This window comes from Pinus tabuliformis, chromosome J, assembly GCF_031772625.1.
Source record: "Pinus tabuliformis cultivar Carrire ecotype Pingquan chromosome J, CPIR1, whole genome shotgun sequence".
Taxonomy (NCBI): domain Eukaryota; kingdom Viridiplantae; phylum Streptophyta; class Pinopsida; order Pinales; family Pinaceae; genus Pinus; species Pinus tabuliformis.
Window position 1 is genome coordinate 405,607,085 of NC_142295.1, and position 24,530 is coordinate 405,631,614.

Below are 24,530 nucleotides of genomic sequence, written 5' to 3' on the forward strand. Positions count from 1 at the left end.
CTTGATCTCCTTATTTTACTAGTTTCATAGTTTTTAAATAAATGTGCACCTAATGAAAATTAAAGGTAAACATACCTCTGAACATAAGTTGCAAACTTCATATCCTTCAGTGCTTAGCAGAATGCCACAACATTCTAGATTCGGAGAATCATATATTTAAAAGAAAATAAATCATAGAAGGGACCAGGTATCGACACAAATTCTTACATTCATATCCGAACTGACTAGGACAGAGGAATCAGCCCCCAACTCCTTTGCTGCAAATACGCGTTTCTCATCAATATCTGTGACTACTACTCTAACAGCACCAAATACACGAGCAACGAGCAAAGTGACCAGACCGATGGGACCCATCCATGAATATAAAATAAATATTGCTTCTAGCATTCTACCAAATCTCTTAGCACCAGCATTCTTCTGCCTGTAGATCTGCCAGCATATATAGGCATTTGTGTGGCATTCATGTGGATAGGCATTGGTGCAGACAAATTTTCATGTCTGTACATAAAGCACACTCTATTTTGAGTCCTAGCCCTTGATCTCCTTATTTTACTAGTTTCATAGTTTTTAAAGAAATGTGCACCTAATGAAAAATAAAGGTAAACATACCTTTGAACATAAGTTGCAAACATCATATCCTTCAGTGCTTAGCAGAATACCACAACATTCTAGATTTGGAGAATCATATATTTAAAAGAAAATAAATCATAGAAGGGACCAGGTATCGACACAAATTCTTACGTTCATATCCGAACTGACTAGGATGGTGGAATCAGCCCCCAACTCCTTTGCTGTAGATAAGCGTTTCTCATCAATATCTGTGACTACTACTCTAACAGCACCAAATACACGAGCAACGAGCATAGTGACCAGACCGATGGGACCAGTCCCCAATATTAAAACATGTGTACCAGCTTGGATACCAGCACGGCGACAAGCATGCACACCCACACTGAGAGGCTCGCACATAGCACCCTCTTCCAGTGAAACTTTGTCTGGCAATTTGTGGCACAAAGATGCGGGATGCACCACCTACAGAATATTGGACAAATATTATTTATTACAAACAAATTTTTAGAACATAGCTCATGTTGACTGGATCGTTGTTAGATATTGTTATAATTGCAATGAAAACACATCAGCAATAATCCATTACATATAACTGTACAAGTATGCACAACCTTTTTTTTTTGCTAGATCTAATAAAAAAAATCCCATGATTCTGAAAGATGTGCCTCAAACCCACAAGCTCATTCCTGAAATTCCCTTTCAGGACTAGAACTAAAAGTAGTGTAATAGTAAATATGCATTATCTTGATCGATGTCTCCTGCCAAAACACTTCCTGTAAGTTATGGTCTCTAATTTTTTTTCCGTGTTTCTGAAATTCTTCAAACATTTGACTAATTAACAAGTTATACACTTTTTATGATTTCCCCTTTCTACATCTGAAAGTTCTCACTTAAAATAAAGTAAGAAAATTATTCCACAATAAGATGAAGATGCAGATGCAAATAAACAGAGAGTGGGTCCTCAATGGACAGAAAGAAACCCTTTGTTATAAGCTATTAAATAAATAGACAAGAAAACAAACTACTTAGAGATGTTGAGAACCATAAATTAGATCTCAATACCAAAAATATGATTAGTTTGATCAGAGTCATCTGAGATAAAATTACAGGGTAGCTGTTCCTGTTGATTAAGCCTTGCGCACTACAGTCTTTTGGCCCTTCATGTGTATGTTTGTATTGATAATTATCTTTTCTCTCTGTCAAATTGACATAAATCTACCTTTAAAAATAGCAAGTGTACTAATGGGAATTTACTTTTCAATGGGCTCTTGAATGAACTAGATATTCATGTTCTTAGAAAGTAACTTTGAAATATAAGATTCAGTTTTTCACAATAAATACACAAGTCAATAAGTGGTAGGTGTGATTCCCTCCATTCAAACTATACAATATTTAAGATTATGTTAATGCTAAGAAAGATATATTCAATATATTTACAAATGTCAAACTGCCCCCAGGTAAATCTCTCAATAATGTTAGCTTTCATAAATAACGAAAACAATGTTTGACAATGTGGACCTCCCAAGATATTGAGAGAATATGGATGCCTAAAAGCATGGACTTATGTTTCAGTCTTAGGTTTTTCCAACTCCAAATGGAAAACATTTACAGATTAAGACTAATTGATATAATAACATTGTACTTAAGTGGTTTCATTAATGAACAATTATTCAGTAGTTTACAAATAGCAACTAAACAGTTCATTATATCAATGTATTTATAAGTACTGAGACTTGTTACCCCTCATGTCAGTGGAGGTACATATTAAAACTTTTGCAGTATATATCACCACCATTGTAAACCCAAGGTCACGAGTCAAAAGCGTTGTAACACCCATGTGAGGCCCTATATTAGGCATCCTAGGCCTATGTCTTGTTTTTATTATCTGTATGTTGTTGTCTTGGTCAGACCATGGTCAGTCGCTTGTAGTTCATCTCGAGTTCATTTCATCCTATATAGGATTGGAGGGCCTTAGTTGAGCTTACTTGAGGACTTGTGGTTTTATCGGAGCCTACTTTTGTAGAGGTGATCACCAGTGTATGGATCAGTGCAAACAACATCAAGGTGCACATATCTTGCTACATGGTTAGAATCTATAGAGTTTGTAGATGACCTTGCATTTGGTTTTGTATCTCTCAAGTAGCTATCATGCATGGTAGTATCATTTTGACAGCGTTCATAATTCCCAAGGTAGTTGATGATTCCCAACACAAAGTGGTCCCAATGGTCAAAAAGTCAACTCAGGCTTAGTTTGTTCAGCTTGATGAGATGAGTTTATGCCATGTAGAATTTTCCCAATCAGAGAAGACAATGACTAGTTACAGCTTGGCTAAATTTGGTCAAACAAGTCAAACAGGGTTCCAAGTGGCAAAACAAGGTAGCATTAGGCAATATGATACATGCATTACATCAGAAGTTGTCTACAAAGTGAGAGGAATAGGACCCCAGTGTTAGATTTCCCAAATTTCTCGGGGCATTAGAGAACCAACACGGTGAGTAGATGTTGGGTCCCTATAATACTAGTGATTACCCCATTACTATTGTAGTTATACCCCTTATTTATATTGTTGTGCCCCCATTGCCCCCATATTGTTATTAATGTGCCCATAGAATCCCTCTATTGTTATTTTTGTGGCTTTATATTATTATTGTTAGGTCGGCTGGATTATATTGTGACTCCTTAGACTCCTATATATAGAAAGGAGGTTTTGTCATTTGAATCATCCAAGAATTGTTCATTTATGTAATGTAAAGGAGGTTGCCCCCTCGAAAAGGCTGAATTCTAAGGCGTGGATCTCTCTTTTCTATCTTTTTGTGAGCTGGTTTCATAACATTTGGTATCAGAGCTTTGGATTCTAGGGTTTCGCTGCTCCAAACGGGTCATTGTGGCATTTTCGCTATAACTTTTTTTCTGTGACGTTTCAGAAGTTGCAAAAAAAACCCATTTGAGAAGAAATCGCGCTGAACCTTGGGTCCGAATTTCAGAGCTTTTCACACGATATTTTCGGAGATATGATCTTAGGAAGTTGGTCTTTTTGCAGACTCCTGAATTACACTCAAAACAGGTGACCTGGGGAAAATCGTCATAACTTTCTTTCTGAGCATCGGATTGAAATTTCGTAAGAAGGTACAGAAAGAGGACGGACTGTAGTTTTCTTTTATATATTTTTCAAAGTTAAAGGTTGAAACAGTGACACGTGGCACTTCATACAAGTTCGCTCTACTGAACTAGTCTATAATCAGGTCACTGCGGGAGATTGTGCATAACTCTTTCTTGGAGAATCCAATTTGGATCAGACTAGTGGCATTGGAAAGAGGACATAGAAGGCTACTACAGATCACAATTTCAGAACTGGATGATTCGAAATTACAGAGATACATCAGATTCAATATCAGGGTTCTACAAAGTAAAAAAATGTGTGTAGTTTTTTTTTTTAATTTTTGCATAAGCTTGGTTTGAAGGAATTCAAAGGGCATAGTAAAGCATTATTATCGGTAATTGATGCCCTGAGGAAAGAAAATGCAAACACCTAGTAAGGAACCTGAAAGCTCTAGCATGACTCATGAAGAAGAGGAAGAAATGCTACATGATATATCAAAATTACAAGAACAAGTGCAACAAATGTCACGCTCACAAAAGCTAATAGATGCTAAGATAAATGGCGTGGAATCTAAGATAAAGGGCATCGAAGTTAAGATGGATGATCTAAAGACAAATTTGAGGATAGATTTGAAGACAGACATGGCAGATTTGAAGACAGATTTGACAAATTTTCTACAAGAAATACTTACTAATGGTGAAAAGGTTGTAAAGGAAACTCATGATGTGAACAAAAGAAATGTTAATCATGATTCCATAGACTCTAATGTTGGATCGAAGACCCACCATATTCCAAAAATCGATATGAGGAAGTTTGATGGCAAGGATCCCGCCACATGGATATTACAGATGGAGCAGTTCTTCGATCTCAATAATGTGCAAAACACACAAAAGGTACGTATGGCAACTTTATATTTGGAACCAAATCAGTTTGTATGGTATCAATGGCTTTGCTCTCGTAAACAATTTATCACTTGGGCAATTTTTACGGAAGAATTGATAGCACATTATGAGGATACAAAAAGCAACACTTTTTTTAGCCAATTGATAAGTCTCAAACAAAAGGGTTCAATAATGGAGCACATTGAGGAGTTCCAAAAATTGAACATAAGGGTAAAAGATATTCCAGAGCAGCATAGGATTGATGTGTTCATAGGGTCTTTAAAGGATAATATCCAACATGATGTTCGACTTTGGGAACCTGATTCATTAGAGAAGGCATTCAGGTTAGCAAGAAAAATGGAAAGCAAAATTATGGCAACCAGGAAGCATACCACTCACAACTATAAAGACGGAAGTGCAGTTGCCCCTAGTCTTCCACAACCTATAAGGTTGAAACCACAACAATTGGAAGAAAAAAGAGCAAAAGGGCTTTGTTATAGTTGTGATAGCAAATACACTAAAGGTCATAAGTGTGCTGAGAAGAAATTATTCTACATAGATTGTGAAGAGGAAGAAGAAAAGGAGCAAGAAAAGTCAAAAGAACAGGATATGCTCCAGGAACAAAGCCTAGATGAAGAACAAATAAATCCGACCATATCTTGTAATGCATTGGCAGGAATTACCACTCCTCAAACCATCAAGATAGAAGAACAAATCAAGAAGAAAAAGGTGATAGTGTTGATTGATTCAGGAAGCACCCACAATTTTATTCATTGTAGGGTAGCAAAAGAATTGAATTGCTTCCTATATCCAGCACCAGAGTGTCAAGTGATGATTGCAAATGGAGGAACAATAAATTGCTCTGGAAAGTGCCATAATATCAAGCTATCCATGGGAGAATATGTATTGACTAGCCCAATGCTTTCCATTCCAATGGGAGGTGCTGATGTTGTACTAGGAGTCCAATGGCTACAATCCTTGGGTACAATAGCTTTTAATTTTCAAGAACTTTTCATCAAATTTTCTACGGAAGGAAAGGAAGTTGAATTAAGGGGTATTACAGGGAAACCAGGAAAGATAATCAGCTCTAATGGTATGACAAAGCTTCTAAAAAAGGAGCAAAGGGGTGTAATTGCACAATTATGTTCGCTAGATGTTTCCACATTAGAATCATCTATTTCTCCAGATCTCCAAAAAGTCCTGGACAATCATTCCAAGGTATTTGAGACTCCCAAAGGTCTCCCACCTATGCGTGATCATGATCATGCTATTCATCTGATTTCAGGAAGTGTTCCTCCAAACATCAGGCCGTACAGATATCCCTATGTCCAAAAAAGTGAAATTGAACGTATGGTTGCAGAAATGCTAGAGGCTGGTATAATTCAACCGAGTCAAAGTTCTTTCTCTGCTCCAGTAGTATTGGTGCACAAGAAGGATGGATCATGGCGCATGTGTCCGGATTATAGGGAGCTCAACAAGCTCACTATTAAAGATAAGTTCCCCATTCCTGTCATTGATGAATTACTGGATGAATTGCATGGATCAATTTACTTCACCAAGTTGGATCTTCGTTCAGGATATCATCAAATCAGAATGAAGATTGAAGACATTCCGAAAACGGCATTTAGAACTCATGAGGGTCATTATGAATTTTTGGTCATGCCTTTTGGCCTTACCAATGCACCTTCAACATTTCAAGGTTTGATGAATTCAATTTTCAAACCATTCCTTAGAAAATTTGTGTTAGTATTTTTTGATGATATACTTATCTATAGCAAGTCTTGGAAGGATCATGTTGAACATGTTGACAGGGTGCTACAACTATTGGAGGAGAAACAATTATATGCCAAAAGATCCAAATGTTTCTTTGGAGTCCAGGAGGTGGAATATTTGGGTCATATTGTATCTCATGAAGGAGTTAAGGTAGACCCTACAAAATTAAAGCCATTAAGGAATGGAAAATCCCCACATCCATAAAGCATTTGCGCGGATTTCTTGGGTTGACAGGGTATTATCGCAAGTTTGTTAAGAATTATGGGAGAATAGCGGCACCTCTAACGACATTATTGAAGAAAGATGCATTTTCATGGACTCCGGAAGCAACAAAGGCCTTTGAACATCTTAAAGAGGCAATGTGCCAAGCACCGGTCTTAGCTACACCAGACTTCACAAAAACCTTTATTGTGGAATGTGATGCTTCAGGAAATGGAATTGGTGCTGTTCTAATGCAAGATGAAAGACCCATTGCTTTTGAAAGTCGTCCAATCAAGGGAAAGTTTCTAAGCAAAGCTATTTATGAGAAGGAAATGTTGGCAATACTCCATGCACTTAAGAAATGGCGACCCTACCTAATGGGAAGACACTTCAAGGTAAAAATGGATCATGATAGCCTTAAATACTTTTTAGAACAAAGATTATCCTCTGAAGAGCAACAAAAGTGGGTCACAAAGATGTTGGGTTATGACTTTGAAATCATCTACAAAAAAGGGAAGCAAAATGTGGTGGCAGATGCACTCTCAAGGAAGGATGAGGATGTGGAAGCATTGTTGTGCGCTATTTCTATCATCCAACCAGATTGGATAAATGAAGCAAGGGAGGAATGGAAGAATGACGAAGAAGTGTGGGCACTTATTCAAAAGCTACAACAAGATTCCAGTACGTCTGATACATTTAGCTGGAAAAATGATTCGTTATGGTACAAAGATCGCTTATACCTCTGTAAGAATTCCCAGCTAAAACAAAAGATTCTTATGGAATTGCACACTTCTCCCTTAGGAGGGCACTCAGGATTTTTAAAAACATACCACAGGGTTAAGAAGGAATTTTTTTGGGATGGCCTTAAATCAGATATTCAAAAGTTTGTGGCAGAATGTTTGGTTTGCCAACAAAATAAAGTTGAAACAATTAAGACACCGGGTCTATTACAACCTTTATCCATTCCAAGCCAACGTTGGGAGGAGGTATCAATGGATTTTATCACAGGTTTACCCAAGTCTGAGGGAAAGAGTGTCATCATGGTGGTAGTTGACAGACTTACCAAGTATGCACACTTTTGTGCATTATCACATCCAATTAAAGCCAGTACAGTTTCTACTGCATTTATGGAAACAATTCAAAAGCTACATGGAAACCCAAAGATTATTGTAAGTGACAGAGATCCCATTTTCATTGGAAATTTTTGGACAGAATTATTTTCTTGTCTTGGTACTCAGTTAGCTCATAGCTCATCTTATCATCCTCAATCTGATGGGCAAACTGAGATAGTAAACAAATGTTTGGAAGGATATCTTCGTTGCTTTGTATCTGATAAACAGACACAATGGGTCAAATGGTTGCTTTTGGCTGAATGGTGGTATAACACTTCCTTTCATACAGCAACAAAAATGACCCCATTTATGGCACTTTATGGGTATGAACCACCATCCATCACATCATATTTAAGAGAAAATTCTAAGGTTCAGGCAGTGGAACATCACATCGAACATTAACAACAAGTCCTCCAACTCTTAAAGGATAACCTCGTGTTGGCACAGAATAGAAGAAACAACAGGCAGATCAACATCGCAGTGAAAGAAGTTTTGATGTAGGTGATTGGGTATTCCTACGGCTACAACCATATAAGCAAATGTCCCTCAAGCAAGCTAAGAAGGATAATAGACTATCACCAAAGTATTATGGTCCGTACAAGGTGTTGCAAAAGATTGGTACTATGGCATACAAATTGGAGCTTCCTGCAGCTTCTCGATTGCACCCAGTTTTCCATGTTTCATGCTTAAAGAAGGTTATAGGCGACAAGCTCCCAGTTCAAACAATATTGCCAGAACTTGACGAGGAAGGAAAAATTATATTGGAACCGGAAGCAGTTATAGAAACAAGAACTCGATAGCTACGAAATCGATCAATTTCAGAGTACCTTATCAAGTGGAAGAACTTATCCGCTGAAGATTCCACATGGGAGGATGAGAATTTTATGCAGAAGTATCCAGAACTACTCAAGCGTTGAGGACAACACTTTTTTGAAGGAGAGGGGCATGTTGGGTCCCTATAATACTAGTGATTACCCCATTACTATTGTAGTTATACCCCTTATTTATATTGTTGTGCCCCCATTGCCCCCATATTGTTATTAATGTGCCCATAGAATCCCTCTATTGTTATTTTGTGGCTTTATATTATTATTGTTAGGTCGGCTGGATTATATTGTGACTCCTTAGACTCCTATATATAGAAAGGAGGTTTTGTCATTTGAATCATCCAAGAATTGTTCATTTATGTAATGTAAAGGAGGTTGCCCCCTCGAAGAGGCTGAATTCTAAGGCGTGGATCTCTCTTTTCTATCTTTTTGTGAGTTGGTTTCATAACAGCAGATGATGTGGCAGAGACAGGGATAAGGTGGCAATGCTAGGTAGGATATGGAGATTGATAGAGATACCCAATACGGATCAGGGCCAGTTTCACCATATCCAAGTGTCATAATTGCCAAAAAGTCTTGGGCATTGGAGATCTAGAGGGCATGTGGCCAAGTCGAGTTAATAAGCCAAGGAAAGTCAAGTCAAACTAGTTGTTGGGTGGTTTAACTAGCCATTGGGAATATCATGGACCAAGAAATTAAGTCATGGATAGAGAAAGTAGCCATTACCGAGCAAAATAATATTTCAAATGAACAAGTCGGGCTCTCCTAATTAAGTCGTGTTCCTCAATAACCAAATTGAGCCTCTTCAAGGACCTCGGAGTAGGATGTTGACTAACTAAGGTATACTATATTCCATATTTGACCATTTCGGGCCACTAGCAAAGGAATCTTGGAACAACTTGAGAATTGTGAACCAATTGAACCCCTTAGTGAGCAAATTAATTCTTGTAATGTAATATTTTATGAATTTACCAAGTCTCCAACATGTGGATGGCTAGTAAAAAAAAATTCTAAAGGAGGATCCCAAGTAGCCGTTATCTATCCATTATAAAAGTTTTATAAAATTACAACCTCCCCTGTAGAGTTGTTGTTGTTTTCCTATGAGATAAGTGCCATCAACAAAAAGAGCTCAGTTTTGTGAACCCTTGTTCAAATATTTTTTGTCCATTGTGTGGGGCGAATTTTACTTGTTTATTTCTTCCAATTTTATTGTTGTATCCATGTTACAATCTAATAATTTCTCTAATAAGTAAGATTACACAAAATCTAACATGTTAGGTCACCATGGGGCCATTAGTCATGTGGAGAAGACAAACTAGGGGGAAACCCTACTTTGTTCTTTTAGTTTTGCAGATGGATTGTTTCAAACCGTTGGACCATTTTGAAGGCAAGCTTTACCTGGAAGGAAGTTTGTATTCTATCTCACACTCAATTTGAATATCGGAGAATACCACATCAAGGATCCACTCCTAGCTAGGTCCAAAAGATAGAGAACTTAGTAAGTCACTATGCGGAGCAACTTCTCTCAGTGGACCAAAGCCTCTTCCCTGACCAGCTGCAAGATCGATCTAAGAAGGCACAGGTTTCAGATCCCCACAAAGTGAGGTAGGCATTGCTTGGTACAAGGTATAATTCCAACAACCACTTTATTTAAAAATCCTCAAATTTTTTATTTTTCACCATTAGATTAGTTCTTGCTGATTTTTTATTATTACACCACGATAGCAAGTCTTTGAAGAAATTGAATATAACACTAGATCTAAACCGAGGATAGATACAATGTTTTCATTGGGCATATCTTACACTTGTGTCTAGTCAACTGAATGCAAATCTAGAATTTTATTGGCTCCAGCACACAAAATTGCATCAAACACCAAGATTTCCAACACTCTAAAAGTAAGTACTCATTTAGAAATCTTGTTTAGTGACTCTATTTCGCTAGTATTTGTTTATTTTACTGTTTAAACTCCAAATCATTCAATTTATAGCCACATTTAAGGTGTAATTCTAGATATAGAAAAAATTTGGGCACTTTTCCTAAAGGGGTCTACTCCCTTTTCTTAGAAAAACAATTTTCAGCTTGTTGAAAATTGTCTCTTTCTTCTGTTATAGGTTGGAAAGTGGGTTTAAAGGACTCACTTAACATCCACAAACATTCCCACCACTAGACCTGTGATCTAGGACTGCTATGGCATGCATTGGATGGCCAAATTGGTCAAAATAGGTTTCTTTCTCTGCCTTTTTATGTGGACCTTGTGGTCCAATTTGACAAGATAGCAAGCTATTTTGATCTTTCGTAATTCCCGAGGTAGTTGACGATTCCCAATGCATACGTTTGAACTTTGATGGCCAAATTGGTAAAAATAGGTTGCTTCCTCTATCTTATGGAAACTTTGTGGTTTAATATAACAGGATACTGAGCTATTTTGATCTATAAATCCTTAACCAACAGTCCAAACAAAGAAATAAGACCATATTTGATTAGGATTTTTCGTGTACATCAAATTTGAGTGGTTCTATGCTATATTTTAATTCAATTGGTATAATTTAATATGCTTTTTGGTTTTCTATTACATAATCATACACAAAAACAACAATTTAGCCCTAAGAATTAACTCCTTCACCTCTCCTTGACCCCATCTAAGGCACTAGTATTATTTATAGTTGGTTGGGTTATCAAGTGGGACTGGTCTCTTGACCTTTTAGGAGTTAGTTGCCTCTAAATAGCAGAGACTTTTTCTAAGGTGACAATAGGTTCCTGCCTTATGTGTGCTAATCCCAACAGGCTACCAAGACCTTAGCAACTCTACTAATCAGATCGGTAACAAGATTGTTACTAAAGAATAATAGCCTACTAGTGCAAAGCCTCACTAGGCACCCTAGGTCATAGGCCAACAAAGAGATCAGCCACTATTTCCACCCCGGTGGTCTTGCTCTTGTTATTTTAGGGCTGAATGTTATCCCCAGAACAAAGGCTTCCTTGGCAAGGCTTAGAGGATATATGACCTATTACTGCTCAATTTAGTAGGGGTCCTAGGAGGGGTTCCAAAGGGGCAACTACTAGACCAAGTGGCAACAATGGGACAATGACCCATTGTCACCTCAGTCAATGTCCCTTGCTCTTTACAAACTTTCATCGATGGGAGGAGTCCTGGTATTAAGGAAATCACTACGAATGGTATATCAATGATATATAGATAGTGATTTAAAGGCCTATTCAAAGGAGAGACTCGGATGATAGGGGTTGCTTGCTTTAAAAGCAAGATGTATGGCTCTCCAAGAAGGGCTAAAGGGAAACCTAGACCTAGGGTTGAGGAGTATTCCTTGATAAAGGGATGCCCTAGACCTAAGATTTCCTATAATAAAGGGTTCCTAAGATGATCCTTGTGAAATTAGAGTGATAAAGGGTGTGGGACCACAGAGGAACCCAAGTGGACCCAAACAAGGTCAAGGGTTTAGGGTGAAACTTCAAACAAAAGGTCTTGACCAAGTAAGGGAGGAGAAAAGGATCAAAGAGATTAGATTTGACTTGAATTTTCAATGCAATGATCCTTGATGAAGCCACTAACCTATGAAACCTAGGACCAAGAACGGAATTGGAGCTAGGGCTTGGGATAATTCCAAATCTAGCCATGGGAATTCTCTCAAAATTTGTGAGGGCCTAGAGGACACCCCAGTGCAGTTGTGCTCCAACTCACTCACCAAATGGATGGCTGCAATAAATTTTGTGTGATGCCCTAGGAGACACTAGAGTGAGGGCTTAGAAATGACAGAGGGATTTGAAAAGATGTTCGCTGAAGTGATCAACAAGGTTTAGACAAGTGCCTAGTCTATTGGGATAATGGAGTCAATTAGATTTCAATCTTTGGAGTTTCTTTTACCCAATCAAGGAGTTCCCCAACAAATTCTTATAGCCCTAAAGGCAATGTTGCACTGGATTTGTCAAAGTTCCAAGGAAGAGGAAGTACCAACTTTTTTCAACAAAGATCAGATCGCATATCAGTAGTCCATGTGTCATGGTAATCCCATTCTGCAAGTTATATATTGTAAATGATCTTAGTAAAACCTCGAGTCTATGTAACAACCTAGGTAAGCCTATAATTTGATGACGAATTCCATCCTAGGAGGTTTTATAACCTCACTGATTACCTGTGTTTTTCGACACGGCCAATCATAAGAGTTTTTTCCCTAGCTAAAATCCCCAAATCTAGGGTGAAATTTATTGTCAGATTATTAGATGAGTCCTAGTGTTTTAGCCGAGTCTGATGTAAAAGTGGTTTGGGAATAATTTAAGCTAATTGGATTAATTATTTTATTATAAGTCACTCGGTTTACTAGATCATATTGAGTCGTAGATGGGTTATGTGTCTTGAGGGTCTAAGACAAATGTGTATTCCCTCTTTGAGTCTTGTAAATGAAAAATCATATGTATTAGAGGGTTGGAAAAATAATTAAATCCCCTTGTGTAAATTAATTAAATTTTCTCGCAAAATAAGAATAAATCCTAAGCCAGAAAATTAATTAATTAGAGTCAAGTTAAATTGTCTTAGGAAAATAAATTCTCCAAATGGAAAAATCCGTGGGTCTTAAAAGATTCAATTTTTAAAGGTCTTCCACCAAGGGAATATTGTATTTTTCAAGAAAATTTGGACCCTTGGACCTTGGTGGTTAAGTCAAAGTCAATTTTTTAAGTCAAAGTAAATTCGAAAATTCCTCAAAAATAAAAAATCAAGGGCCAAGATTAAAATATATTGAAGTGTTTATCAACGGCCAAGAAACTAGCCATTATTTTTCTATATGGAGGATTTATCTATAAATTAAAGAGTCATTTGAGTTTCTAGTCATTTGATCTCTGGCTAGAATTGTTCCTGAAGCATTTTGTAAACTATTGTACCATTAGGAACTATTTTTTCTACTATAATAAAATACTTTGGGGTGCAACTCGAGGTGTTCTTGTCGTTGATCTGTGGTATGTATTGACTACGGGCTTCCTATGTGGTGCTTTATATTATTATTTTGAGATAATACATAGTGTGTGCAGGTACTCAATCCTTGGTCTCCAAGTTCACAGATTGTGGGCAAGGGTTACTTTGCTTGGATCTCTAGTTTTTATATGGTGGATTGAATCTTCGCTTGGGCTATAGTGAGCATTAATTTTTCTGAAGCGTTTTAACCATTTTTTCAAGGAAAAAATATCATAAAATTATTTTCTCAAAATCTATTTTAAAAACCCATGTATATTTTGTAAATAAATTTTGTAATTTAAATTGTAAATTATTTTTCTAACTTGGGTTTGGGTTTTTAGATTCATTTTGTATATATTTGGGGTTTGGGTGTTGTAAATTTTATTTTTGCATGTTAGATCAAGGAGTCAAGTGGAAGAAGATCTAGATCTAGGCCCTTGAGGGTAAAATCTAGTCTCTTGGAATTTTTTGTAAGGTTTCCACGAAAGAATTTTTAGAAAACCAAAGAGTTGAAGCATAAAAAAACTTTGGAGCAACGGTTTCAAGTTTTTCAGGGGTTCTAGCCCCGATTTTGCCTTCCTAGGCCTCAACGTCAGCCTTTCTCCCTCCAATGTCTTGGTTTCTAGCCCTCCTAGGGCTAGTCGTGACCCTTAGGGGCTACGGCTTCCCTTCTTTACCCTAGCCGCAGGCTCAAAAGGCCTTGCGACCTCCTCTTTTCCTCTCGGCCTCCTCTCTCTCGACCTCCTTCCCTCTCGGCTCTCCTCCCTCGGCCTTCCTCCTTCGTCCTCTCTCGACCCTCCTCCTTGGCCCTTTTCTCCCTTTCTCCCTAGGCCGAAACCCTCTAAGGACTTGTGACTCCCTTTCCTTGGCCTTTAGGCCATAGGCCATAGGCCTTAGGGCTCTTCCTAGGCGTCTAAGCCCTCCATTGCCCCAACGTTAGCCCTATTAGGCATGCCATTGTCTCTTTCAGGCCTTATCCTTCATCTTTGGGCCCCGATCTACCATCCTAGCCCTTTTATCCCCACAAATTTATCTCCCCTAGCCCTGATCTCCATTTTCTTAGCCTCGTTTGCCATAAATTGACCTGAAACCCTAATTTGAAGTTTCAAGGCTAAATACTTGGTGGTTTTGCAGGCTTAATGTCTCAAAATTTGTATTTTTCAAGCTGCAACGTGATCCCAAGATTTCAATGAATTTCAACTGTGGGATCTTCAAGGTCTTGGGCCTAGGGTTTGACCTCTAAACCCTTGTTTTGCTTCAGTTTTTTTACAACAGTCAAATTATTGATATCTAAGCCCTAAAACCACATTTTAATTAGTCAAAATCAATTAGAATTGCATAATCTAAAATTTCACAAGTTTTGGCCACTTGAGCATCTCTTATTTGACCTAGATTTAACTTTTTAGCTTGCTAGAATTTACTGCAAAACTGTGAAATTCAAGTCTGAAATATTTCTGAAGCATATTCTAAATAAAAATAAAAATAAAAATGAATTTCCAGTTTCTGGTAAAAACTTACTAATTTTAGACATTTTGGGCATTATCTTCAATATTTTTAGCTTGCTAATCTGTCAATAATTTACTGTTGTAATAAATTTATCAGTTCTGAAATTTCTGAACCACACATCCTAAAAGCCCTAAAAATTGAACAATTTGAGTTCTAATGCATTTTTAATATTTTTTGGGCATATTGACCGTCTATTTTTGACATCTTTAGCTTGTTGATCCATGGTTGTTTATTGTTGTAAACTAATAATCAGATCTGAAATATCACTGAATACATCATCACTAAGTGGGCTAAATGAGTTAATTTACATTTGTTGGTCATTGTGAAGTTTTATCTTTATGTCTAAGGCAAATTTCATGAATTGAGGCGGTTTCTTCACTGTTGTTATAACGTTAATAAAGTCTGAACTTTCTTAGTTTTTACTGCTGATATAAATTGTCATAGACATGAAATTGGCTTCTCTCATCTTTGCACTCAAGATCTGACATTGATCTTCTTGATTGACATAATATCTTGTGTTAATAATCATTGCTGGATAAGTTGGTTACTTGAAATTTACACTTGTATCTCTTAGCATTCATCTTGTTTAAGATTGTATCACAACATTGTTAAGTACTCTTGCATTAAGACAAATTTCACATAAGTACTTAAGTAACTTAAGCAATCTTAACTCAAGATAATCTCACCCATAATCTTTTGCATAAGCATACTAGATTTAGACTGCATTAATAATTTACCTCCTAGCATAAGCTAGGTTGATAGAGATATAGGGCAACCCTTCTCACTTAGCTTGAGGGGCCTCGACAACTCCTCGGTGGTTAACACAGTGACCTTGTGTTGATTTGGGGTAGTATCGGATGTGCTCTAGCCATGAAAATTGGTGGAAAGGTTAAAGCACATGAGACCTCTAAGACCCAGAAACGGTTTGGACAGATTGTACCTAGTTTGGGAGATATTAAAATAATTAATATTTTTAATGGAGTTCCTAAGTCTAAACTTAGGAAAAATAAAATATTCATGGGTATTAATATAAAACTAGGTTAGAAGGTTCCAAAAGTGATGGACCAAGCCAAATCTAATCTTAGCCGTTGATTAGAGATTTAATCTTAGTCGTTGAAGGACCAACAGGAAAAGTATAAGAGGAGGCTTGAGGGTTAGTTGGAGAATACACTAGAGTGATCAGTGTAGATCAGGGTTGCTAAGCAAAGTCGAATCAGTGATCAACAACGAGGGGCAGTGAGTACTGGACAGAGAGGCAGAGATAGTGCCGAGAGACCAGTGCAAAGGCAGAGAGCGAGAAGCAGCAGCCATAGTAAGCCCCGCAGAGGCCAGAGGGCCTACATCATCCACGCAGAAGGCAACAGGAGTGACGCAGAGGGGCCCAGAGGCTGCACAATGCCTCGGAGGGCTGACGCAGAGGCCAGAAGGGCCAGCGTAGTGATTCAGAGTCGCTAGAGAGGGTTTCGTGGGATAGGTTTTCTAAATACCTGTTTCCGAATAGAGAGGTATTGCTGCAAGTTATTTTTCTCTGTTGGGTGAGCCAGTTTAAGCACCTAGTTGTACTCAAGGAAATACTGCATAATAATAAACCCTCAGAACAGCTGCATCGGTTTTCCTGCATTGGGTTTTTCCAAGGACATTTGTCCAAAAATAACGGTGTCACTTATGTATTTGTTTTCTTTTAGCTGATGATCTGTAGATGTTGAGACTATATTTTGTTTATTTCATTATTTATATGTTTTAAATAACCTGTTCAGAATTAACAATTAGAAGAAATAAACCAAAAGAATACAGATTAAATTTCTAATAGATAAACTTAGAAATGTCAACACCTTGCAGTCGTTAGAGCCATAGTCTCTACAGCGTCAGAGGCATCGAGCAATAGGAGCACAACAAAAGGTATCATTAATCAGACTCTAGCCTACTTCCTGTTGGTCTCCTTCCCACAACCTACCTTGGAGCCCAGCTTCAAAATAGTTAAAAGATAAATATAGGTTAGGAATTTAATTAAAAATAACCAAGATCTCTGCATCACACATAGGTCATAGGTTTGCATATCATTTAGGTTAGCCAATCATCTTAAGCAGTAGGTGTCCATCCGGTCATTTGGTTCCATTCTATTGTAAGCAAGAATTTGTGATTCCATTAAGGCACTGGTCTCATACTTTAAAATTTAATTTAATCAATAACCTTGCTCGAATTTAACCAATTGGGTAGACCACTCATCCGTGTCTCCCAAACACGCTGGTTTCCAACTTGTTTTCCTTCATCTCATCCCATAAGGACTGCCCCCCATAGCCTGCTGTTGGGAGACATGTTGATTTTGAGTAGCATCGAATGTGTTCTAGCTTCGAAACATTGTGGAAGATCTAGAACGCATGAGATCTCTAAGACCCAGAAATCGTTTGGAGAAATTCCATCTAGATTGTGAGTTATTAAAATAATTAATATTTTTAATGGGGTTCCTAAGTCTAAACTTAGGAAAATAAAAGTATTAATAAAAATATGGATGAGAAGCTTCTAAGAGACGAGGATCAAGTCTATTTTAATCTTAAATGTTGATTAGGGACTTAATCTCAGTCGTTGATTCATTAACAGGAAAAGTATAAAAGGAGGTTTGAGGGTCAATTGGAGATACACCAAGTGATCAGTCAGTTCGATTTTTCTTGGGCGTGGTCTGCTGAGAAAATCGAACAAGTGATCTGAGTTGCAGTGAGAGAGGCAGAAGCACAGATTTGGATCAGAAAAGAGTTTCGAGCCAAAGAGTACGTGGCAAAGAGGCAGCAGTAGCATCAAAGAGGCAGCGCAGAGGTCTATGCAACCCAGGAAGAGGCTCCCGCAGTGCTGACGCATGTTGATTTGGGGTAGCATCGGATGTGCTCTAGCCACAAAAATTGGTGGACAGACTAAATCACATAAGATATCCAATACCCAGAAATGGTTTGGGCAGAATATAATTAGTTTGGGAGATATTAAAATAATTAATATTTTTAATGGAGTCACAAAGTCTAAACTTAGGGAAAATAAAATATTAATGTGAATTAACATAAAATTGAGTTAGAATGGTTCAAAAGTCATGGATCAAGCGAGATCTAATCTTAGCCGTTGATTAGGGGCTTAATCCCGTCCGTTGAATTGTCAACAAGAAAAATATAAGAGGAGGTTTGAGGGTCACTTGGAGAACACATTGAGTGGATCAAGAATTCGATTTTCTGGGGCAGGGCTTGCTGAGGAAATCGAAGGAGTGATCAGAGTTGTATCTGAGGGGTATTGAATGCAGTAGTAGAGAGGAAGAGATAGTACCGGGAGCATCAACATAGAAGCCGGGAGAGGGTTGACGCAGAGCCAGCTAGAGGTGATGCAGAGCCAACAAGAGGCCACGCAGAGGCAACCAGAAGCCACGCAGAGGCAGCCAGGAGTTGCGCAGAGCTTGAGGAGGGCCAGCTTGGGAGACGTAGAGGCTCCAGACGCCGATGCAGAGCCCAGAGAGGCTGACACAAACCCTAGAGGCTGGCGCTGGGAGATTTCATGGGGTAGATTGGGGTTGATATCTGTCTCCGACTGAGAGGTACTACTGTCGAGGGCATTCTCTGTTGCGTGAGCCATTTCTGGCACCCAGATTATATTCTGAAACTGCTTAATAATAAAACCCTCAGATAGCTGCATCAGTTTTCCCGCATTGGGTTTTTCTGGGACATTAGTCTAAAAATAATGGTGTCACTTGTGTGCTTGTTTTTCCTTCAGTTGATGATCTGTATGTGTTGAGAATGTATTTGTATTTATTTTCAGTATTTACATGGTAAGTAACTTGTTAATTAACAGAACAACTAGGAAGAAATAAATCAGAAAGTACAGGAAGGATTTCTAACAGTTAGACTTAGAAATTCCAACATGGTATCAGAGCGTGATTGCAGATCACAGGATAACTGAGGGCATCAGTCGATCCGAGCAGAGCAACAACAGCAGAAACAGTTGTCTCGAGTGACAAAAGTTGCTCCTAGCAGAAAAGCTGCAAGGAAGGGGTGACGCAGTGCATGCGTCATTAATTTGAGTTGGGAAGAGGATCAACGTGATGGCAGAGAGGAGAAAACCTGACCTACGCAATGCTCGGTCATCTTTCTCAGTGAGGAAGGATTGACGCTCGTGGCCAGGAGGTGCGGATTTTGCTGGTGTCGGGATTGCACAGAGCCTAGAGGCTCTAACCTTCAGTTTGTTGGGGCATAGGAGGCTGTGGGTAAGTTGCAGAGTGAAGCTGGTGGGGTATTGTGGTCAGAACAGTACCTAACAGGGCAAGACCAAGGAGGAGGGAGTTGCTGCCAAGGATTTCTAGCCAAGAAATCTAGATCATTGGTGTAGCTGCACTAACGATCCGAGTGGGGGCATCTTGACATTTGCAGAGGGGTTTCCAGGAGGGAAATCGAGGCTCAAAGGGAGTCACACCGAGAACTTCCAGGAGGGAAGTAGAGAGACTTGGAAGAGTCGAAAGAGGAGCAACGAAATGGCAGTGAACAAGGTAAGAGATCAGGACAGACTGGACGAAGCCTCAAACTTCGTAGTATGGAAGGCTAGGATCTTGTCCATTCTAGACAGGAATCGTCTCAAGCACTTCGCCTTGAACACGATAGCAATCTCAGTTGACCCGGATGAGAATGAAAAATACCAGGAGGAAATGGCAAGGGCCAAGAGCATCATCCCTGACGGGGTCAAGGACCATGTAGTATGACATATTGTCGAAAAGGACACGACAAATGCGATGTGGGAGGCCCTAACGAAATTCTATCAGCATACTTTCGTGAAGAGGAAGATGCTACTAGAAAATCCGCTGTGGTCATACCAAATGCAGAAGGGAGAACAGATAGACACCTTCCTCGGTCAATTGAAGGAGATCCAGTATCAACTGACTTCCATAGGGGCCACGCCGGATGAGGAGATGTTGGTCAGGACCGCATTGAGCGCAGTCTCAGAGGATTGGGAGGTATTTGTCCAGAGCATAATGGGCAGGTTGACCCTTCCAGATTGGGAGGAACTATGGGCGGCTCTTCGTCAAGAAGAGATCAGAAGGCTAACCAAGGCGGGAAGCAACGACAAGGGGGTCAGAATCAAGAAGGAGGACGAGGAGGGTGCTGCCCTAGCATTTGAGGAAAAGCAGGAGAAACGGAAGAAGGACCTATCCAAGGTCAAATGATTCCACTATGGAGAACTGGGTCACTATGCGAGCCAGTGTCCGAGCAAGAAGAGCAAGGGAGAGTCTTTTGAGACCAAGGTTGTGCCAACAAGGGCAGAGAAAGAATTAGAGACAGATGATGACTGTGCCATGAGTGCTCAAACGCCACTTGAGAGGAAGTGGGGAGACATCGAGTTGTAGTCAGATAGACTACAGGCGATAAGGGGCAAGATCCTCGAGGTACCCAACCTCTTGGATTATACCTTGCTACAGGAGCCCCAAAGAGGAGTAGCAAGATTGGCAGATGTCAGTAGAGACGGATGCGGATGGAGTGACAGAGGGAGCTTCAACAATGGAGTGTTTCTAGCCTAACGGAGATGTTAGAGTTGGGAGATCAGTTACTTACTTCTAAGTGAGTTGCAGTGCAGTGGTTAGCAGTGGCAGTGTAATGGGCAGCACGATGCAACATGATGAGAGGGGGTGCAATGCAGATGCAACAGTGGCACTGGCAGGGCCATGGGCAGCAGTACATGATGCGACAATACAGAGGATGTTGGGCAGCAGGCCTAGCATCAACACAGGGACCGATGCTAGATGATCAGGGTGATGCTCAATGAGGAGTATTACTAGAGCACAGTCCTCGCTAAGAGGGAGTGTTGATTTGGGGTAGCATCGGATGTGCTCTAGCCATGAAAATTGGTGAAGAGGCTAAAGCACATAAGAACTCCAATACCCAGAAATGGTTTGGGCAGAATCTAACCAGTTTGGGAGATATTAAAATAATTAATGTTTTTAATGGAGTCCCTAAGTCTAAACTTAGGGAAAATAAAATATTAATGTAATTTAATATAAAACTGAGTTAGAATGGTCCAAAATTCATGGATCAAGCCACATCTAATCTTAGCTGTTGATTAGGGACTTAATCTCGATCGTTGAATTGTCAATGAGAAAAGTATAATAGGAGGCTTGAGGGTCACTTGGAGAACACACTGAGTGGATCAAGAATTCGATTTTCTGGGGCAGGGCTTGCTAAGGAAATTGAAGGAGTGATTAGAGTTGCAGCTGAGGGGCAGTGAATGCAATAGCAGAGAGGCAGAAATAGTATCTAAGCATCAACACAGAAGTCGGGAGAGGGTTGACACAGAGCCAGCTAGAGGCCATGCAGAGGCAGCCAAAAGCCATGCAGAGGCAGCCAGGAGCTACGCAGAGCCTGAGGAGGGCTAGCGTGGGAGACGCAAAGGCTCCAGATGCTGACGCAGAGCCCAGAGAGGTTGATGCTGGGCCAGAGAGGTTGACGCAAACCCTAGGGCCTAGAGGCTGATGTTGGGAGATTTCGTGGGGCAGATTGGGGCTGATATCTATCTCCGACTGAGAGGTACTACTGCCGAGGGCATTCTTTGTTGGGTGAGCCATTTCTAACACCCAGATTGTATTCTGAAACTGCTTAATAATAAAACCCTCAGATAGCTGCACCGGTTTTCCCGCATTGGGTTTTTCCGGGGACATTAGTCCAAAAATAATGGTGTCACTTGTGTGCTTGTTTTTCCTTCAGTTGATGATCTGTATGTGTTGAGACTGTATTTGTATTTATTTTCAGTATTTACATCGTAAATAACTTGCTAATTAATAGAACAAGTAGGAAGAAATAAATTAGAAAGTACAAGAAGGATTTCTAACAGTTAGACTTAGAAATTCCAACAACGCGGGCTAGGAGGGTCTCTAGCAGTGGCAATGCAGAGTATTCGTCAGAAGTCTGAAATTTTGCCACAGAAACGAGGTTCTGAGCCGGGAGGGCTGAACAACAGTCTTCCTCCAGCAAATCAATCCAGCAGAAGGGGTGATGTAGTCTCCTAGAGGCAAGACGCTAGCCCAAGCAGTGACTGCGCTGGTATTTCGTAGTGTTTGCCGGAGTCAGGCCACTCAATGGATCAATTGTGATTTGGAGAACGAGGTAAACCCTCGTATGTATTTCTTGCTACCGTAATTTTTCTGAAAGGTTAGCTAGTGTGAGAGGCAACCTGTTGTACTCAAATTCTGCTTGCTTAATAATACAAACCCTCTATCTGTTGCAGTGGTTTTCCCGCATTGGGTTTTTCCAAGGACGTGTTGTCCAAAAATAACATTGTCCCTCGCATGCTTGTCTCATCTATTGTTTCGGTTTATGATCTATATGTCTGTATAGTCTGCAGTAGTGTTTTTCACTAAGTTACCAGGATACAGATCCGTTGGATTTTTGAAAAGCCAGGATCCGGATACTGCGAGGATACGACAAGTACAAAAAAATATAATACTATTTTTAAAAATTTTAGAAAATACATTTGATGTTTAAAATCAAAACCATATATATAATAATATTTTTAAAAATTTTAGAAAATACATTTGATGTTTAAAATCAAAACCATTCATGAATCACAACATTAGAACTAAAATTATTAGATAATTTATGAATCTGAACACTGAAATGATGAAATTTAAAAACTAACAAACAAATAAACATATAAATATTAATACCAACATATTGATATAATTGTTAAAATAAAGTTATAACATAAAATATATATTTTTTTATTTATAAAAATTAAAAAATATTTTAATTTTTAACAACCAAACATAAAGTTATATAAATTTTTAATTATGACTTATAAAAATAAAAAATTTAAAATGAAATATAAAACATACGGTTATTAAACATAAATATATTGATTTAAAATAAATAAATTAAAATAACTTTATTATATATATTAACATCAAAATAAACTTTTTAATTAAATCAAGAATCTTTATATTGAAAGCGTATTTAAAAAACATATTGATTTAAAATAAATAATAAATTAAAATAACTTTATTATACATATATATTAACTTCAAAATAAATTTTTTAATTAAATCAGAAAATTTTTATATTAAAAGGTTATTAAAAAAACTTAGACACATAATTTTATTGAAATCTTTATATATATATATATATATATATGCGGGAAGATGGTATTAAGAAACTTCACGCTGGTATTAAGAAACTTCACGCGTAATCTTAATAAAATCATTTTATATATATGCGATATTAAAAAGCTTATATATATACCAGATGATATTAAAAAATATGACCCGTAAATAAATTAAAATAACTTTATTAAATTATTATATATATATTAACATTAAAATAAACTTTTTAATTAAATCGGAAATTTTTATATTGAAAGCTTATTAAAAACAAATTGATTTAAAATAAATTTATTATATATATATATATATATATATATATATACATATATTAACCTCATTGAAATCTATGCGGGAAGATGGAAGATGTATTAAAAAACTTCACGCTTAATCTTAAAAACTTCACGCTTAATCTTATATGCCAGATGGTATTATAAAACATAACGCATAATTTTATTTAAATATTTATATATATATATAAGCGGGCAGATGGTACTAAAAAACTACGCCTAATTTTATTTAAATTTTTATATATAAATTTATATATATATATATATATATATATATATATATATATATACGCCGGCAGATGGTCACTAACTAAATCACTACCTGACCGTACGCGGATCCTAGCGTATCCGTATCCATACCAGTTTCGGATTCGGGGATCCGCGGTTCCACCTTTTGCCCTGAGCGGATCCGGTAACGTAGGTTTTTCATCATTGTTTATAATTAAATAACTTGTTGAATGAAATAACAAAGTAAGAGATGATAAACTAGTGACTGCAGTAGGATTTCTGTTTGTATAGATTCAGAAAATTTCACATGGTGAAACTGAAGCCATCAGCCAAGAGATCCAGTAGATCTGCTGTAGAGAGACAGTTGTCCCAAGTGACAGCATTGTTTTAGAGCCAAATAAGCAGCTGAAGGAGTGATGCAGTGCCGAAGGAGTGACGCAAAAACTCACGCAGTGCATGCATCAGCTTTTTGAGCCTAGACGAGGAGATGCAGTAGCCGAGAGGAGCTGACGCAATGACTGCGTCAACTCTCTGGGCCAACGCAGAGCTTGAGGGGCTCAGATCACTCAGTTGTCGGAGTAGTAGGAGCAGTGCAGATTCGATCTGTGGTGTTGGTGGGACATTGTTGTTGTTGTTGCAGAATAGAGTCTGTGCAGACGAAACCGAGGTAGAGGGAGTCACTGCCTTAACGGATTTTCTTGCCAAAGAAATCTAGGTCCGAGTTGCTGAGCAGCAGCAAAGGAGGATTGGAGAAGGGGTGATTCGACATTATTTGGCAGAGGATTCTCGTGATGGAAATCAGGACTCAGAGGGAGTTTAGAAGGAACTTGTTCCTTAGAGAATTTCTAGCGCCAAAGAAATCCAAATCCGAGTCTTGTTGGGGCAGCAGAGAGAGAGGGAGAAGAGAAACTATTCTATACTTGTTTGAGCAGAGATGGCAGTTAATGGACTGAGGGATCAGGACAAATTGGAT

General features: G+C 38.4%; 1 protein-coding gene across 3 annotated transcripts in view; it reads right to left on the reverse strand.

Moving 5' to 3' along the window:
* LOC149227541 (L-idonate 5-dehydrogenase-like) overlaps positions 1–24,530 on the reverse strand; it is a 370,827-nt gene that overhangs the window by 142,915 nt on the left and 203,382 nt on the right. For all 3 annotated transcript variants that reach the window (XM_089377810.1, XM_089377811.1, XM_089377809.1), the window contains one exon: positions 742–1,032. In XM_089377810.1, the coding sequence (XP_089233936.1) occupies positions 742–1,032 (291 nt within the window). The remainder of the gene's footprint in view (positions 1–741; positions 1,033–24,530) is intronic.